The sequence below is a fragment of the Mastomys coucha genome, unplaced genomic scaffold (genome assembly GCF_008632895.1).
Source record: "Mastomys coucha isolate ucsf_1 unplaced genomic scaffold, UCSF_Mcou_1 pScaffold5, whole genome shotgun sequence".
NCBI lineage: Eukaryota > Metazoa > Chordata > Mammalia > Rodentia > Muridae > Mastomys > Mastomys coucha.
This window is the reverse complement of record NW_022196911.1, coordinates 6,332,796-6,351,912: the sequence shown is the minus strand read 5'-3', so window position 1 is coordinate 6,351,912 and position 19,117 is coordinate 6,332,796. Positions and strand designations below refer to the sequence as shown.

General features: G+C 46.6%; 1 protein-coding gene across 3 annotated transcripts in view; it reads right to left on the bottom strand.

Moving 5' to 3' along the window:
- The window catches only part of Arid1b (AT-rich interaction domain 1B), a 350,225-nt gene that overhangs the window by 3,715 nt on the left and 327,393 nt on the right, over positions 1 to 19,117 (bottom strand). For 2 of the 3 annotated variants that reach the window (XM_031352240.1, XM_031352242.1), the window contains exons 13-19: positions 18,238 to 18,442; positions 12,659 to 12,797; positions 12,265 to 12,437; positions 8,577 to 8,727; positions 6,131 to 6,227; positions 3,757 to 4,540; positions 1,635 to 1,765 (exon numbers count right to left, since the gene is read on the bottom strand). In XM_031352240.1, coding sequence (XP_031208100.1) covers positions 1,635 to 1,765; positions 3,757 to 4,540; positions 6,131 to 6,227; positions 8,577 to 8,727; positions 12,265 to 12,437; positions 12,659 to 12,797; positions 18,238 to 18,442 — 1,680 coding nt within the window. The remainder of the gene's footprint in view (positions 1 to 1,634; positions 1,766 to 3,756; positions 4,541 to 6,130; positions 6,228 to 8,576; positions 8,728 to 12,264; positions 12,438 to 12,658; positions 12,798 to 18,237; positions 18,443 to 19,117) is intronic. The other variant, XM_031352241.1, reaches the window with a different exon arrangement.

Sequence of the window (19,117 nt, the reverse complement as noted above, 5' to 3'; positions counted from 1 at the left end):
ACATTTCAGTTATTCACAATGCTAAATGAAAGACAAGAGCCACTGACAGAGTCTGCCTGTGGGAAGCCGAGCTCTCCTGCCTGCCTTACTCGGCTGTAGGGACATGCATGAGGGCTCTGTATGACAGACACTGTGGAAACCAACCATAGTGTCACATCTCGTCTTTGTTCCCAGGGCTTGGCACACCTGTCCAGGGTGAGGGGACATAAGCTGTACCAAGCAGTCACTTTTGTGATCCTGAAGGTATTCTCCCTAGAGGAAGTCTGGGTGGTTCCCCCTCCCTGTCACAAGTTTCCCTGGGGAAAAGGACAAGTTAATCAAGCACTTCTGGGCATAAGAATGTACAGCCAGGCAGAGTTTATCTACTATGAGGATGAAGGTTCTAGAGAAGGCTGGACACATTATTTTAAGCACACATCTTACAACAAAACACCACCATCAGGGCATGTAATGTTTGTGACACATTAATACATTCCACTAGCTGAGAACTGCTTCTGGGCTACACTGAAGACAAAGTGAAAGAAAGGAGGTGGTGGAAAGTTCTGGTCTTATTTCAACAGCAGGGCAGAGAACTAGAGAGCCCAGTGTCTTCAGGTGGTGAGCTGTTTACAGCCCACAGAGAGAACAAGCCTCTCTCATTTTTATCCTAAACATCAGTTTAAAGCCCATAGCCTCACAGACTCTGGCATTTTCCTCAGGCTTCCTGCTGTTACTCACACTGCTACAAGCTACTTTAACGCTAGCTCTGAACTGGGGGGTGGGGGTGGAGTGGGTGAGGGTACTGGGGGTGTTCCCCAGAAGAAACAGGGTTTCAAGTGAGAATTTCAAGACAACCCGGAGGAGAAAGGCAGATGTGGGGAGGTGACCTGGAGGCAGGCATGGCTGCTGGTGGGGACATAGGGGCCCATTGAGATCTGTTCTCTTAAATGGATGACAAAGTTTCCATTGGAGGAAAAAGACACAGCGTGGGATGTGGTGGTTCTCACCTACAACCTCAGCATATGGGAGCAGGTATTCAACATCACATAGTTGGTTCAAGGCTGCACTACATGAGACCCTGCCTCAAACAAATGATTAAAAATCAGTAACATAGGGCTGGAGAGATAGCTCATTGGTTAAGAGCACTGGCTGCTTGCTCTTCCAGAGGTCCTGAGTTCAATTCCCAGTAACCATCTGTTATGGGATCCTATGCCCTCTTCTGGTGTATCTGAAGACAACTACAGTGTACTCATATAAATGAAATAAATAAATCTTTAAAAAAATTAGTAACATAAAAAGAAAGATTAAGTTGCACTGAGAAATACTTTCTGTAACTGATATCAGTTCCAACTTTATGTTAGGGTTTAATTATTCCTATGCTACTATCTCTCTTTTTTTTCTCTCTCTCTGATACATCCACGGATGCGCGCGTGTGCACACACATATACACACACCCTGAAGATGGAAATGAATTATTATCCCAGACTGAGTGCACAGGCGACTCTGTATTAACTAATGCTGCTTTATACTAGCTACGGTGACGTGAAGTCTGGGATGGCCCCTGCTCATCAACGTAGGCACCAGCACAGTGTTATGCATTACTTCATTTTATAAAGTGCCAACTTGTCGCCAGCTGTGTGCAGCTGCCTCCTCACCTGGGAAAGATTGAAGGTAGCGACGGTGCTGTCATCATAGAGAAGGATGTTGATGGTGTCCAAAGCCCATGTACTCTCAGCCAACAGACCCGATTTAAGGGACATCATCACACGCCACGCCTCGGGAGTAACTAAAAAGGAGAACGGGGAGTTATGAGCATTAGCTGTGGAGGAGAAAGCAGTGTTGACTGCAGCAATCGGCCGTGCACGAGCATCTGACTTTAGTTGGGGATGGTAACTCAACACACTACTTTGTTCTTTAAGATCCTTTCTGCTTGGTGGTAAGACAGGAGTTCCAAGCACCTGGCCAGCATACATGGTCCTTGTCATCTTAGGTGTCTCTTTAACCACTTGGTAAGGGTGCACCAGGTTTCCATAATCAAGCCAAGCACAGCAGAGCTGGCTTGAGAAGAAGATGTAACCCCCAAACAGTGTAAGGTCAGAGGAAGGTCTCTGTCCTCCCACCTCTGCCTCTGTTGTGGCCACACAGGCAATCGATGGTTGGTTTTCAGTGTGTGGCTGTGCCCAGGAGTGGGAGACTGAAAGTCTGCGCACTCTGCCACTCTTTCTACTCCTGCCCCTAGAAAAGTATGATTAAGTGATATCAGTTTTGCCGAGGGAGGGGGTACACTGGGGACTCCTCATGTCCTGAGTCTGCAGGGGGAGATTTTCAGAACTGCAGAGGCCTGCAATGTGACCTGTGGTGGAGAGGGGCCTGAGCTACTCACTCACCACAGCTACTCAGGGTGCAGTGAGGAGTGCCGTGTGCAGATGTGTCCAGCCCCACTCCCCAGCTACTTGCCCCACAGCCTGTGTCCAAGGGCGTCCTTATTGTGATTTTGTTTTAAAAGCTTTTTAAGAGGAAAACATGACTTTTGTCATACAAGGAATCAGACTTTTCAAAATAAAATTTTCCTAGGTTGAAGGCAAGCACTGACAGAAACTGGACTAAACAAAACAAGATTCTAAACCAGATATAGGGCTGGAGAGATGGCTCAGTGGTTTAGCACACTGGCTCTTGGACAGGACCCGGGTTAGGGTCCCAGCACCCAAATAGCAGCTAAGTCATTTGCAACCCAGTTCCTGAGGCTTTAACACCCACTTCAGGCTTCCATGGGCACGGCATGCATATAATGCAGATATACATGCAGGCAAAATACCACATAAAATAAATATATGCTTTTAAAAAGTAGATATGTATATCTTTTTAAACACATTTAATCATTTATATTGTTTATAAAACAGAGCTCAGTATCTGTACTCCATCATCTTTCTACAGCTCCCATATATAAAAGATACCCTATTTTTCTTATTATGTACCTTTTCAATGTCTAACAATTAAAAACATCTTTAATATCATTAATTAAATAGCTTTCATTTTCTAATCATTGGAAATGATTTTAAGCCAAATGATTCCAAAATCTTTGAAAAAAATTTTCTTATGCAACCAAGAGCTATTATTTCCTCTGATGTGTTAAAAGAACTTCAAAATGAATGCAGAAAAAGCTGTGTTGACTACGGGACCTCCAGACCACTAATTAGTATTCCCATCGCCTCGACAAGGGCAAGTGAGCAATATTAGCATTCAGCTGAGGTTAACTCCTCGGCCTGTATCTGCCAGAGTGATGCAGATTACATCAGTTGCATATATCATAGCAGAGACAATCCATACATCATATCTACCCATCTGTATAGCATAGCCAGGTTTCTACTTTCCCCATGGAAATTCATCTTGTCACTAGAGTGGCTGGCCTTCAGTTTCCTTGGCCTCCACTGGATCTCTTAAGCATCCACTGTGGCAATAGAGTGGCTTGGTTACACCTGACCCTCAAGCCGGCACACAGCATGTGTGACTGAGGAGTTCTAGGCCTCATCCCTGGAGTGCTAGTCTCTCTCACAAGCAACCTTTGTACCTCAAAGCATCATTTAGATTCAGTCTATTCTTTGGCCTGTTATTCAGACGAGTGGCTTCTAACCAATGCTCCCATATATAAATAGCCTGATAATTTATATTATTGAGATTCTCATCCAATTGAGATAGATGGGAATTATGTCTAAATTAAAAGTTCTAGATTGCAAAAAAACCCAACCCATTTCCAGAACAGTCCTTTCACATCCTTACCAATATCTTTTGAGGTAATCTTTCGCCTTTGTTTCAGGACTGGCTGTGACGCTTCTACGGAGCCAGGAGGAAAGGTAATCTCCCTTCTGATTGGTGGTGGTTGTGGGGGTGGTCCAGTGACCTGGGATGCGGGGACTGTGGGCATGACCTTCTGCATCTTCATGGTGGGTAGGAAGGGAGACTTGCTTGGAGACATGCGACTCTCCAGGGAGCGCTGGAAGGAAGCGGGGCTGGGTGCCCTGGAGATGTGGTTTGGCAGTGACGGTGGTGTCTGGTAGGATGACTGAGGTGGGCGCGTGATAGGCTGCATGGAGGCCGAGGATGACATGTAAGGCTGGCGCTGGCTGACATGAGAAGGCCACTGGCTCTCGTGATTGATCCTCTGATCAGGTACCATCATATCATCTGTGCGGTTCATGCCTGGGTAAGGGGGTGCCTGTGCAGGGCCGCCTGGGCCTTGCCTGTTCTGGTAGGGATAAGGCATGTCGTTGCGTGTAGCCCACATATTCTGCTGCGGCCCCTCGCTGGAGGATGACTGCATGGGGCCACCCATCATCTGAGGTGGGATTCCATGTGGCTGCATCTGGCCTGGGCCCTGCATCCTTTCTCTGTTGTAGGGGTAGGGATATTGTCCCTGAATGGGCCTTCTGTCCGGGCCAGAGTAGGAGCCTCCGTATTGGTTATACATCTCCTGCTGCTGGCTACCGTACTGCATGTTGTACATGTCTCCCTCGTGCCGCTTGGCTGGAGGCCCGTACATGCCATCCATATGGCGTTTGTAATTCTGAAATCCATATAAAGACAAATCATACTCATGCTCTCTTAGAGGTATAATCATACACACTGGAATTATGCAAAACAGTTATTACTGGGTAGAATGTTCATTTCAAAATGGATATGGGACGCTCCTATGTACCAACAAGCACTAACAATTTAGGCTTGTATTTCAGTATTGTCACACATTCTTTGGAGGGGTGCCCAGGTTTGTTTTCACGTATTAAGAAATTTCCTGTGACCCCTCTCCTTGGGATAGTACAGCATGGCTGACCACCACATCAGCTCATGTGGACAGATGGAACCGAGAGTACCCTAGGAGCCAGGCTGCTCTGACTCATGGAGCAAACTGGATATTTCAGGGCCATTCTGGGAGGTTCAGGGCTAAGGGGACACTAGACCTCAATAGATGGCAGAGCCTCTATGCTCACACAGCTCTTGGACCATGACCTGCTGTCCTTATCTCGGCTTGTGTCCAGTTCTCCACATAACCCCTTCTGCTCAGCTCTACCCCCGGAGAGACTCTTTCTTACTGGTGCCCACAGGTGGGTGGGAGATGCTAAGGGGTGCACTGTGCTATCTCAGTTTACTTCAAACTGTTTATGGTGAGTTCTCTCACCAGTTGTAAGGATGCTCCAGAAGTAAATGAGCATTTCAAAGTGATTTTGTGATGGAAAAATTCTAAAAAGAAAATGCCCTTTTTTGTGTGTGTGAGAGAGACCCCAGATCAGAAAGATTGTTCAGAAACAGCTAGACCCCAAGGAGGAGTTCCATTCTTAGGGTCACTGTGATTTCTGCAAGGCTGGGTTTTATAAGACTCCGTTGTGAAGGATGCTAGCATGAATTAGCCTATTACAAAATATGCCATTAATTTATCATTTTAAAGGAAAAATTAGTGAATATACTTTAAGGGGTAGTGGGCTATGTAGCAACTAGAGTACTGCCCACCAAAATATGTAGTATTAATATCTTATTTTAAAGAGCCAGTTTCTGTCTTGGTCTACAACAGTCTGAGTTTCTTTTGTTTTCTTTGAAGTATGACACACTTCTTTCCTACAGTACATTTATTAAATAGCACAAGGTTGTCCTTGGGCATCTGCTAAGACTACCTCCAGGACCCCTGTGGGCCACATTTATGAAGAATCAAGTCCCTTAGAGGAGAAGGCTGGGGCTTGCTACTGCAGCTACACACTCTTTACCATTCGGTCATTTCAGATGTGTCCTACAACATCCGTGAATGCTACCCAGGAGCTGTGCCCTCCTTGCTGACAGAACAGCAGAGGGGGACTGCACATGCTCTGTACACTTGCCTTCTGACCTGCAGTTGGCTCATAAATCTGAAACCTGTGGGCACAGGAGGAGAGGGTGGCCACAGACACGTGTCCAACATGCTGCATAGATCTCAGAATACTACCTGTCAAGAGCTGTTTTCAACTTTCTGAGTTCAAAATTCCAGGGGTACTTTCTAGCTAAACCTATCCTGACTAGTCAGTAAAGTGTGACTTTTGTTAGCCCTCCCCAAATCTTCACATGAAAGACTTTGGGTTTCAGTCTCCAGCAAACGAAAGGGACACAGGCCCACAGCCCCTGGCCAACTCACCGGCTGCTGTGGGTACAGGCCAGGCTGGTGTCCTCCATACGGCGGCTGTCCTGTGGGAGGGCCTTGGCCTGGGTACTGCTGCCCGTAAGCCTCATGCCTAGAGCAAAGTATTCAAAGAAAACTTAATTTTCCCTGGACTTGAGGCAGACACAGACACAGACAGCCCATTTCTAGCAGCTCTACCCAAGGCTCTGCCTTCTCTCCATACACAACAGCACGGGAAGCCACAGCTGAGCTCCAGCTTCTTACAAGGATAGTAACACCCATCTCAGGAGGCGAGCCAAACTCCTAGTTCAGGGTAATCGGTGTCAGAGGGATACCGGTCGGACTGGCAGAGCCCTGTGTGTACTTGTCCAGGCTTTGGCTGATTCCTTTGAGGCAGAAGCCCCACCCAAGCCCTGAAGCTTCCACCAGCAAGAGCCTCACGGTGTTGTCATGGGAGCAAGAAGCAAGAAGAGACAGAGGCTCAGAAGCAGCATTTCCAGAAGTATTAGAACATGGATGATGCTTCCATTGTTTGTTTCCTCACTAAGGACACAGCGTTTAAAGGTATACTTCATGGGGGATGGAGATATGGTTCAGCGATTAAAAATACTGACTGCTCTTACAGAGGACCCAGGTTCAATTCCCAATATCCACATGGCAGCTCATAACATCTGTAACTCCAAGATCTGACACCCTCACACATGAGGGTTGGTCAAAATGTCTAAGTTCCTGATTACAGAGGGTATGGAAGAGGACAGCAACAGTCACTGATGGGAACTATCCAGTCCTTGCACACAAACAGATAATGGTCATTCAACTGCTCCCACATACAGGAAATGTAAATGTCATAAATTAACATGTTTAAGGGTGACAGATTTTGAACTTTGAAAAAATAAACTGGTTTAGGTTAGAAACACTGAGTCCTGTTGAAGGGGAGAGTGACCAGATTGGATATATTATTAATGTGATCAAGAAATGAAAATAGGAAAAAAGTAGACTGCCATGTGAAAATAGACAGAAGACTCTAGAAGAAAAGAAACCTAATTGACAAGGATGGAACTTCAGGTAGGCAGTAGCACTTTTCAGAAGACTGCTAATGAGGCAGAATGCTCTGATATGAGCCAAAGTCAGGCCCTCAGCAGGACAGCAAGCTTACTGGAGATTTCCAGGATGTCTGTCTTTGTACAACTGTAATCCACTGGAACAAAACAAAACAAAACTGTAGCTCTTACTGTATCCTAAAACCCAACCCAACCCAACTGAAGCCTAACGTTTGCACTAGGGATCCACAATGGGTGAACTTAGTCCTCATCCCATGCATTAGGCATCCTTGCTGGTTCACTGAAAGCAGGGGATACCAACAGATATTCATCACATGTGGTCAGGGTATGAGGAAAAGCCAAACCACTGAATACTGAGATTCACCTGTCACCCTGGTTACCAGTGACGCTGAATTGGCTCCCAGAAGACACCTGACTTGTGATCTCTCACGCCCACTCCTTGGAATCAAGTCATTCCCACTCATTGTCCCTCCCTTGGCTCTACCTGGTGAGAGGGCCTGGGTATGGCCAGGCTACCCTGGGAAGACACCAACCATACCAGGACCATGGAGGAAGGGGCTCCAGTCAGTCTTCCCCTTCACCACAGAGAGGGCAAGGGCTTTCTTCTCATATGCTTCATGCTTTTTCTTTAAAAAAATCACAAATAGCACACTGGAAGCCTGCTCTAAGCATCTCTATCATTAGAGAAGCAGAGATCCACAAGTACAAGAGGCACGGGTGAGCAACCTCTTCTCAAAGCAAGCCCTGTCACCCATGAAGGTTGACCATGATGTCACACAAGAAGGCTTCTGACGGCCTTCTTGTGACATCTGTCTTCTGACCAAAATACAGTTTAGGAGTGATCCTGTGGCCTGACTTGCCATGTGGAGATAAAATGGCTTCCTTGGAGAGGCTCCTGTGCATCTGAATGGTGGGCTTTCTCAGAGTTGTCTCTTAGCAAAATACACTCTTGGTCCAGAACTCAGGGCCTGAGAGCCAAGTGTGATATTCTAGATATCATCCTTAGGGAGTGTAGGGAAGAGGGCCTGGCATTGAAAAGCCTAGGAATTTGGTGCTGGGTGGATTGGCACAGTGTCTTATAGCTCTGAGTTCTGAGGGAAGAGGGGCCTGCCACAGTGGGGACATCTGACCTAAGGTATGCTACTGAACCCCTGCTTAGAAATAATAGCCATGGACTGTCTGAGACCAAGTTCTTCATGGTTTGGATGAGGCCACCTACTGTAAGTGGCTAATGGACACTGCCTGGTCGTCAGTGCTGGCTACAAAGGTTACCCACTGTGCTGTTACTGGAAGCTCAGACACCAGGGCTCAGTAATGTGGATATGAGGAAAGCAGCTTTTGGTAAATTATCCCATCTTCATAAAATAAGAGAACAAAAACCAAAAAAACAAACCACTCACCTTCGGTCATAACTGGCTCCATAGGGAAATTGCTGCCGCTGTCCCATGCCCAGATTGGACATAGCACCCGAGGGGCTCTGGTTGTACATATCCTGCATGCTGCTGTTGGGCATCTGTCCTTGTGTCATAAAGGGCTCGCTACTTCCAGGCACTGTGATATCCGAAATAAAAAGAACAGAACTGAGCACTTTCCAAAAGCCAAAGAGCCTACTCATCCCATCTAGTAACTTCAGTGGTCACAATCTTAACAAGGCACACCACAATCCTAATGAAAGGATATAGAACCTGCCCAGGGGAGCAGAATCTCGAGCTGTTCTCAAAGACACCTGCATCCCCGCTGTTTGCTCTGCAAGAGCCTCTGATCTGACAGGACCCAGACACAGGAGAATCACAGATGTGGTGACAGTTACAATGACTGCATTCATTCACCCAAGGGGAAAATTCAAGCAACCCTTCAAATTTTGGCATAAGGCTAAAGATGGAGCCCATCTGACACTGTCCTACTGGTCTTGTCACGGAAAGAGGCACATTATAAAGAGTGGACAGAGAACAGCCAACAATGTGATGGTTACCTTGGCCCTATAACCATGAGAGATGAGGGAATGAATTCTGCCAATGAATGAGCTTGAAGGGGACCTGCAACTCAGAAGCTGAGTTCTGGCTTTGGTTTTGTTCGAGATTGAGAGTAGAGACCCAAGACTACACTGCTTCACCTGCTGAGCCCACAGAGAACCTACATTTCTGCTGTCACAGGTGTAGGCTGTGGTCACCTCTCATGTAGCAACATGGAAGCTCATGGGGAGCTAATGTTTGTGTTAACTACTGTTTGTAGAACGAGGTGACACCAGCTCATGAAGAGGTTGTAAACAAGACAGGAAATATATATTTAGTTTCTACTCTTACTCTTATACTCTTACACAGAAAACCCAGAAAACCTTGACATAAACATACATTCACAACCACCCAGGGGGTGAAGAGATAGCTCAGTGATTAAGGGCACTTTCAGGGCAGCAGTTACATCGGCTAGTGCTTCACTACTGCCTGTAACTCTAGCTCCAGGGCATCTGAGGCCCCCTTCTGGCCTTTGGAGGCACCTGCATTCATGTGCACATACATATGTGCATATAGTTAAGAAGAACAGCTGAAGATGGGATGACCTGTGACTTATTTCTATCCAAAAGCAGACCACCAATAAGGATGCATATGCAAATGAGCACCAGCTCAGAGCCTGGAGAAAACTGTATTAAATCCAGAGACTTGTGCCATGGCTGCTGCTTGGCTTCATTCTATGATAGCTACTTCTGTGTGAGGCAGAAAAGCCTCCTGAGGTTTTCTGAGCCAATGCTGTCACACTGTGGAAACAAGGGTTGAGGCCAATGCAGGAATATCACACTTCTCTCTGTGTCTGATCTCACATCAACTTGTGGTAGAACTAGTTTTGAGATTACTTTCCATTTTGCAGATGGAAAGACAGAGATAGACAGAAGTTAAGTGGCATAATTAAAGCTAAGTAGTTTAACTCTAATCCACAGTTCCTTAAAAATCAAAATTGATAGAAAGTAGATACTATTTCAAAATCATGAAAATCATGTTTGCAGAAAAAGGAAACTAAATGGTCACTCAACATGTGATACCTGTGGCCGTATGGAAAATTATAAAAATGTAAGTTACAATCTGATTGTCAGATGTTGAGATGGCTGTGAGAATCAGCTTAGTACGCAGGGGCCCACACACCCCACACTCCTGCCAGTGCATTTAACTGCTGCAACTGCTGCCCATACCTGCTGAGAGCAGCCATCCCTGGCACACACAGAAACACATCTGCCCATGCTGTCCCCTCCCATAATGACGTTGGGCTAGGCCACATGGCCAGTGTTGACCAACCGGCCCAGGCAAATGGACTGCAGCAAACACTTGCCTGAGCTTGCAACAGGGTTTCTCTCGGATCTTGGATTTCACCTTCCATGGCAAGGGCACCCAAGAAAGCACACAGAGAGGTCCCAGATTCCAGCTGGGTCCTGAGTAAAGACTGCTGACATTAGCCACCCCAGAGGCCCCCTGACCACACAGCTGTATGACACAGGCACTTTATTCCCATTCTTTGACTCAATAAATCTAGGAATCCATCTCATGGAAACACTATCTCACCAGTCACACACCAGAGTTGTGTAGTGGTATGCTAAATGGGAGAAACAGCCCAGCTAGCGCTACAGCATCAGGGTCTGGTAAAAGATTCACGCACAGCTATGTATATGGATAGTAACAGAGCCTCAGACACACTGGGTACCATGGTCCGAGCCTCAGAGAGAGCCAGCCTAGTCGGAGACCATAAGCCCTGTTTGAGGCAGGTGGTAAGCAGCAGGGAAGGCCAGCTTGCCTTATCCCATGGGGTAAGGGATCTCAGGCTAGGCTGAGTGGATGCACCACTGAGTCACAGGCCAGCAATGGTGACACCAGGACCAGCTGCTCTTGCTAGCCTAGCAACAGTAATCTCTCAAGAGAAAAAAAAAATTATAGACCATCTTGCTTTATGTTAACTGTTACCTGAAAAATATCTGAAATATTATAAACCTCATTCGCATACTAGTATACACCCAATGCTAAAAATTCTGAGATTCTTCCCTCTTTATAGTGCATAATACTCATCAAAGCCAAGCTTGGGCTTTATGTATCTTTCTACTCCTGGATATCAAAAAACTCATAGCTGGTGTAGTGGTGCATGCCTTTAACCCAAGCATTTGGGGAGACAGAGCAGGTAGGTCTCTGTGAGTTTGAGGCCAACCTGGTCGACATGGAGTTTCAGGTCAGCCAGGGATACATAGTGAGACCCAGTCTCAAAAAAATTTATGTATTTCAACATCTAAGTACGACACAGCTACCACTCTCTAAGGGATCCCAGAATAACTACTGCCACCAAAACATTTTCACAATCTTTTCTGTATGTAAAAAAAAAGTATGTTCATATGATAGCTTAATATGACAGGACCTAACTGCATTTGGGTGAATGCCAAAATGCAATTTGCCGGGTTCCTAACTGATGCTGGTATGTGCTACCTACGCATATGCACACCCTGATGCTGGTGTGTGCCGTGTCAGTGTGCACTCCCTGGAGCTGGCCGGTGTTAAAGACTTAGCCCTGGGTTTCTGTTGTCCCTGATACTCTCATGCCCCTGCACTGGGGAGACAGAGGAGGTAGATCCCCATTGCTACAAGATACACCAATCTGCAGGGCCTTTGCCTTCTACAATGCATTCATATAAAATCACTGCTATTTCCATGCTTTCCCGTTCATTTGCTCTCTCCCACCTGCCACAGTCTTTACTTTATTGCCCTCCTATGTTTGTTAACTGTAAGAACCATGAGTGTAAGAAAACTACTTGGTACCTAGCACAGTGCCGTTTCTGTTCACACCATGTTGATCATGGCAGCCAGTGGGTGCACCTGGACCACAGCTGTCTATTATTCTACTGACTTGCTGTATGTGGACATAATCTACTGCTTTCACCATTTCTGAAAGAGGCAAGTCAGACTCCGAGTGGCCATGTTCTCCTAAGGCTCTAGGTTAAGCAAGGAAGAAGGTTGCATCACTATACGGCAGGTGCTTAGAACCATCCCAACTGAAGAGGTGAACAGGTGCCAGGCAGGCATCGGGGAGAAGGAAGCCTCCTGGACAATGCTCTCCACGTACCTTTTCTCATCCCACTGAAAGGGTCCTTGTTGGGTTCATAGGGCATCCTGCCCATCATGTCTGGCATGCCCATGCCCTGCTGGTACGGGGCGTTTGGAGTCATGGAGTTCCGTTTTGGGTACGCTGAATCACTTGCGTCTGAGAACGGGTCATGCACACTGACTGTACTGCTTCTGAGAGACACAGAGGATGAAAGCTGAGCAGTACTGTGACACCATAAATCATGGAGCTCAGGAAAGAAGCCATGCTTGTGGCTGGTGAGTGCAAAACTACCCAAAATTAATTACACACTAAAAGGAGCAGTAATAAGCATTTAAAAACTAACCAGGGAAGAATTTTTTCTATAAACCAAAACAAAACTTGACTTTGAATCTCAAGAGGTCTCAGAATATACCTTCCGCTTTGCATGGGAGTCATCTGTCCATGAGGGGTAGAGGCTGGGGTTGGTGGCTTCAGGTCACCTGGAACCTCTGCCATCGAATTGCTGCCAGTTGACTGTGGAGTCTGTGGGCCTTGTAAGGATCCTGAGTTAGCTGGCAGTGGTCAAGGGAAAATAAGGAGAAAAGCTAGTGTTATTGAATAAGCTAATTTTTGGTAGCCATGTATATAAAAGGATTAAAAGTAAGACATTACTGGAATCATAGTAAAGTCAGTCATGTATACACTGTTTTTGTTCAGAAGATGACAGAGTGAGAGACCAAGGGGGAGGCAGGGGAGACTGTGAGCACACACCAGCACAAGGATGCTATACCAGCTACTAAAGCCCAGACTTCCCCTGAACGAGGCAATGCTGTACACTGGGCTCTGTCCTCATTACCCAGGGAAGGGATTTTCTGAATAGATGACTTAGAAACATACTTCACCTGTGAGCCATAGCACATAGTTCCACATCTGACTGCAGAACTGTTTCCTGGGTATTTAACCCAGGGAAAGGAGGCTATGAAAAGAAGGCTTCAGGCAGAAAACTGGTTTACTCGGTGTTGTTGGATATACTCTAAATATAAATATAGAAGAAATGGAATGAAAATTCTGGCATTTCAGGTTGATGGGCAGCAACATGGGGCTTCAGAACACGGGTTTTTCAGCAGTGGGAATGTCTGCAGCAGAAAAGTGCTTACGGAGGTTAACAAGGCACCTTACTGTATTTTAATGTCTCTTCAACAACTGGACATCTATGCTCGATCACTAAAAAACACTGTCATTTGAGCTGTGACTCAGATTTGTTATTACAAATACACATCATGCTGACTTGCAGTTCTCTGATGCTGCTGTCAGAATTCCGGGACTCAGGTTCAACAATAATTACTTTAGAATAATAGCACTCAGACATGAACCCCTTTCAAAGCTCTCCTGGGATTAATTAACCTTGCTTTATAGGAAAACCAAAATATTTCAAGAGCTCCTATTTGATCATCTATCACAGTCTTTAGCATGTTAGATATTCAACAGATAGATGTTCACTCCATGTATTGATTAGACAGGAGCATACTGGATGAGTCTGTGTCCGATGGTCTGGACTCTTTTTCACAGGTGAACCTAGACCAGCAAACTGACAAAGCCCACACAACCCCGTGCCCTGATGCCTGCACAACTCTCTGGGACTGTGAACTCTGCAGACTGCTGGCCTAGGAAACAGCACTTGCTTTCCTGTGTGTGTGTGTGTGTGTGTGTGTGTGTGTGTGTGTGTGTGTGTTGTGTGTGTGGGGGAGTTCCAGCCTCACCCCAATGCTTATTTTACAGAGAAAATGTTGGTTATGCAAGTCCCAAGCCATTACTTAATGAAGGGATCAGAAATGGGAGGGATGGATGTCACCTATGTATTTGAGGGGCACAGTAAAGAAACTACCCACAGGAACTCTGCGATATGGTTCAAATTTTTATTTTTATTGTAGATATGAGAGCACAGCCAGAGCTATTTGGAAGAGACCAGAGCAGGGAGAGAAAGTAGACTAATCACAGCCAGCCGAGTGAATGTGGCCAGGGCTATCTATGAGAAAGAACAGAGAGAGAGAGAGAGAGAGAGGAGAGAGAGAGAGAGAGAGAGAGAGAGAGAGAGAGAGAGAGAGAGAGAGACACAGACACAGACAGAGAGACAGAGAGAGACAGAGACAGAGAAAGAGAGAGACAGAGAGACAGAGAGAGACAGAGAGATGGAGAGAGAGACAGAGAGAGAGAGAAAAGGAGGAAGAAGAGGAGGAGGAGGAGGAAGAGAAGGAGGAGGGAAGGAGGGAGGGAGGGACTAGAGCGAGCATAGTGAGACTAGCCAGAGCACAGAAAACCTTGCCATTATAGAAAGAACAAGGGTGTGTAGGCAGAAGGAACCTGGGAAGACGGCACAATGGCAGCATGCTAGCGTGGACTTTGAAATATAGAACAGGTACTTGGGATACTGTGGTAGCCCAGAGGCTGGGCCAGTGCTTTGATATGTAACAAAGGTAGCCAGCCATTTGTCCTGCTAGAGGTAAGGGAAATGGTTCCTTCTGTAAGATGGGGCCAGTTTCATAAGTTCCTGAAGAAGGTTGGCTTTTATCTAACTGCCAGACATCATACAGTCTAGCTTGAGATCATTTCTGGATATATGGACGCCTTTTGGAGTGCAGGGAACTGGGGCTTTTTTCTTTGGACTTGATAACTTGTCCTTAGAAAGCACCAGCTATGCACAGGTGTTGTCTGTCAGCCAGGGGCCCCTGTGGCCTGAGTGGCAGCCCACTGTGTCCCAGGAGCTCAGGGAGACTTAGGGATGGCTTCAGGCTCAGAGCAGACTACCTACCCATGGAGACAGAGCAGCTAACAGACACTAAGAACTCTGGGAATGTGCATGAAGAAGGAAAACCACAGTGAGTGAGCAAGGGACCTTCTGTAGCATGGGTAATCCACATGCCCCATCAACCCAAGTCTGCAGAGGAGGAGAAAAGACTTGTTTCTGAGTCAGGCTGACTTTCCTTGGAAATGTGGCTCAAAGGCTGCTGTGATTTTAGAATGACCCTTACTTATAAAGTATTCACAGTTATAGCTAATAAAAAAAATAAAGGAAAATTCCTTCTTTCTTGCCAGTGTTTTTCTTTCCGTTTAGGAAAAAAAAAAGCCTGAAATCCACCCTCTTGCAACTCCATTAGCAGAGGAGGCTGGCTGGCTCTCTAGGATATCCCTACCTTTAGCCAGAAGCTATGAATGTATACTCTAAAGTAAACAATGGAAAGGTTACTAGAGGTTAAGTACATTCACATACTTCAGACAGGAGCAGCCAGAGCTCCTGGCTGGGAAGATAATTTACACAGCATGAACCTGGTGCCCTAGTGCTGGAGGGAGGGGTGTGGGTACCAGGGGGGAACAGCCCATGTGACCCAGGTCTGGTGACTGGAGGTCAACCAGAGGGCAGCTTTGCTTATTCAGCCCATTCTCATTTGTCTTCCTCTGAGGATTCCCTAGTTGGAAGCATGACAGGTTTTGTGACATCACTTGTCAGCTAATAATAAAAATGCAGTCAGCCACCTGCCAGTAAAGATAGATGGGTTTTGGGTTACAAACTTACTAGCTGAGTGGAGTTCCCTTGTCTGTGCCTGCCCCACTCCTCCTCGCCATTTCCCCAAGTCTGCTGGGGACAACTGCTGCTGACTAAATTTCTCTATTAACTTGGGAAGTACAGGGTTAGGATTCCATGGAACCTTAGGGATGTAGACTATGTGCTAATGCCCTGGGAAAGTTCAGGGTTAGGATCCCATGGAACCTTAGGGGGCAGACTGTGTGCTAACGCCCTGACAGAGTTCATAGGGTGCATCTATCTGCAGAGTGCCTGCCTGTAGGGCGCAGCTGCAGAGATGAAGCGGGACAAACCTCCAAGGCTTGATTGAACTCAACTTTAGATTCATAAAGTCACAGCAAGTCCAGATTGGCTGGAGATACAAAAAGAAGTGGAACCCTCTCAGAACAAAGACACATGATATAGGAACACGTGATTCGGTGAAGGCTGGAAGAACAATAAAGAATATTCCTTGGAAATCTTTTGGTTTAATTTGCCTTGGTAAGAAAGTTTTAACTGAAAATTAGCTTTAAAAGTTACATGTTAAAGAAAACATCTTGGTGCAGGATAAGTCTCCTCTACAATCCCAAGGAAGGGCTTGGAGCCGGGAGACCATCTGATGCACGCGGGGCTGCTGCAGGAACCTGGCTAAGGCGACAGGATGCTGCTGCTTTCTGCCCCCTGGATTGGCTGTGTGGCCCAGAGCACACTGCATGGTGTCTCTGGAATGCACACTGACTTCACAGGCAACACACCAGGAAGCTTCGCCCTAATATCCCCATGTCACAGCAAGACCATTGCTACATCTGGACCAACACGTGTATGTTCAAGCCAAGCTCCTCTGTGCAGTTAAAGTGATAAGGCAGCCATAAAGGCAGCTGTTCTAAGTTGGGGAAAGGAAAGCCCTGGCGGTTCAGAGAGCAGGCCTCCACTTTCTGCAGGATCTGTACACCAGCAGGGCTTCCTGTTCTGAGCCTGAGGCATGCTGGGAGAGCTATTCTCCACACACAAGTGCAAGCCATTCAAGGACACAGGTTCTTTCCTGACAAATAAATGTGTCTTTAGATCTTTGCAGACATCACTGCTTTGGACCCTGCACCCCACTGGGGCGTTATTTTGGAAGAACAATTCAGGACTGTTCACAGACCAATTCTTTCAGTCTGTGAACTGAATGTAATGTGTGGTTTTACAATTAGCCTGTCCCGTGCAGGGTATGTCCTACGTGGTCAATGTTTGGATCTTTAAGGGTGAGGCTGCCGAGGAGGGTTTCCTTCTTAGGACTGGACCTCCGTCTAAGGATGCTCTGCAATGCTGACAGTCATTAGAGAATCATTAGAAGTGAACAGAATTTTTTGTCCGGCTTCTGATGTAAACAGCAGGCCTGCTTCAAAGGCTAAGGCATCGGGTGAGTTTGTGAACAACATGTGACCAAATATCCCCACACAGGCCTCTTACAGCATCCCTGGGTGGCTAGCTTTGGGTTCTTAAGAGTTTATCTGCCTTCATTCTCTTGGGGACTTCTAAATTGTGTCAGCATGCAGGGCTGATGGGAACCATATGAAATGATAAGTATACAGGAGATGTCTAGCACACTGTATATGCTCAATAAGCATGGGTTTTCAGTTAGCCTCGGAACAGGATATGTGACTGATCAGGGCATACAGGCCCCACCTTATATAGCAACAGCAGGATGCCACCAATGCTGCAGGTAACTAGCCTTAAATGGGATCTGCGATGACCAGTGACCAGCAACCATAAATGGTGGCGTTTACCTGAGTGAGGCTACCACACAAACCAAGCAGGGGGCCAATTTCCCTGTCTCTAACACTGGATTTGCCAGCTCATAGCACATGGTAATTTCATACTTGAAAGTCTAAGAGGGGTGGGTGAGGACAAAGGCCAGAAGAGAGCTGCAGAGAGTGACCTTATCCACTGTTGTGGGTGGAGGGGCAAGAGGGAGCTGCCTATAAACCTTGTCCCCACGATGGCACCCGCCGGCCTTTGCCATGGCAGGGATTCCTTCAGGTGAGATCTCGCTGGACAGGAAACAGCAGAACCTGAGTCCAGTTTTATTTTATTTTTCAAAGTTCAAACTAGAGTGACCAGACAGAAGAGGTGGTACAAACCAGTCACTGGGCCTGAAGGTGGCACCACCCAGATTGTAAAATACCAGAATGGGTTCATAAAGGTGTTTACTCTATCCAGAGAGATGGATATTTTTAGATCCTTGTATTAAAGACAAAGGCATATGGCTCAGGACTCTTAAAGTCTACTCTGATGAGATGACAGAAGGCAAGGAGTGCTGCCTTTAAGGTCTGACAGGAAGGGCAGCACCATACCCTGCAGCACTCCATCCTTCTCTGAGGGCCTGAGCTCTGCTTGGCTCTGGAGCTCTGGCTCGGCCTGTTCCCAGGGCCACTCAGCTAGGGCCAAGCTGTAGCACTGCCACTTACCAGGAGATGGCGGCTGGAGCTTGGGCTGCTTCTTGGCATCCCCGGTGCTGAAGACTTCAGGTGGGGGTTCCTCCCCACGCTCAATTTTGCACTCAAAGGCGAACAGGTACTGAATATATTGCTTTTTCAGGGAGCTGGCTGCGCTGCTTGAAGTGCCAACGTTTAGGTTGGTTGCCAGCTCACGCCACTTCTTGTTTTTATTAACCTAGCAAAAAAATGGGCAGGATGGTTGGTTTGCGGCAAAGTGGCTTGTTTAAAGCCGGGAGACAAACAAGCACTTAATGTCTTGGCTTACTTTTTTCATTTGCCTCTTTTAACTAATGCTCATCACTCCCACTCAGCAGCACACAGATAGCATTTACAGCCATAAAACCATTAAGGAACCTGCTGATGGTTACATAAAAGCCCACTTGCTGGGGTCTCTGCCTGCTACGGCTCCTAGAGACTTGAATAAGAGCTTCCAGATTTCTGAGCCCCCGGATGAATGGAGAACCTAACACACACACACACACACACACACACACACACACACACACACACACACACACCCCTAATCTCTAAGAAAATGGTGCCTTAACTATAATAATGGCACCATTCAAACATGAAAAAGTAATGTTTCCTTCCACCAGCCAAAGTGTGACCCTGGCTACAGTCTCCCATGAGGTTTTCATCGAGGCTCCTTGTGGGCTGAGCACAGAAGCACCTACTTCTCCCTGGCGGGAGTGTGGAGCACAGGTTTGTGTGTATCCTACAGGGTTTCCATCAGCACTCCAAGAGAAGGTGTGTGTGTGTGTGAGAGTGTGTATGTGTGTGTGTGTAGGGGCAGAGATACATAGATATGGGGTATTACTTCAACTTTCTCATTCCTACCTAGAATGGG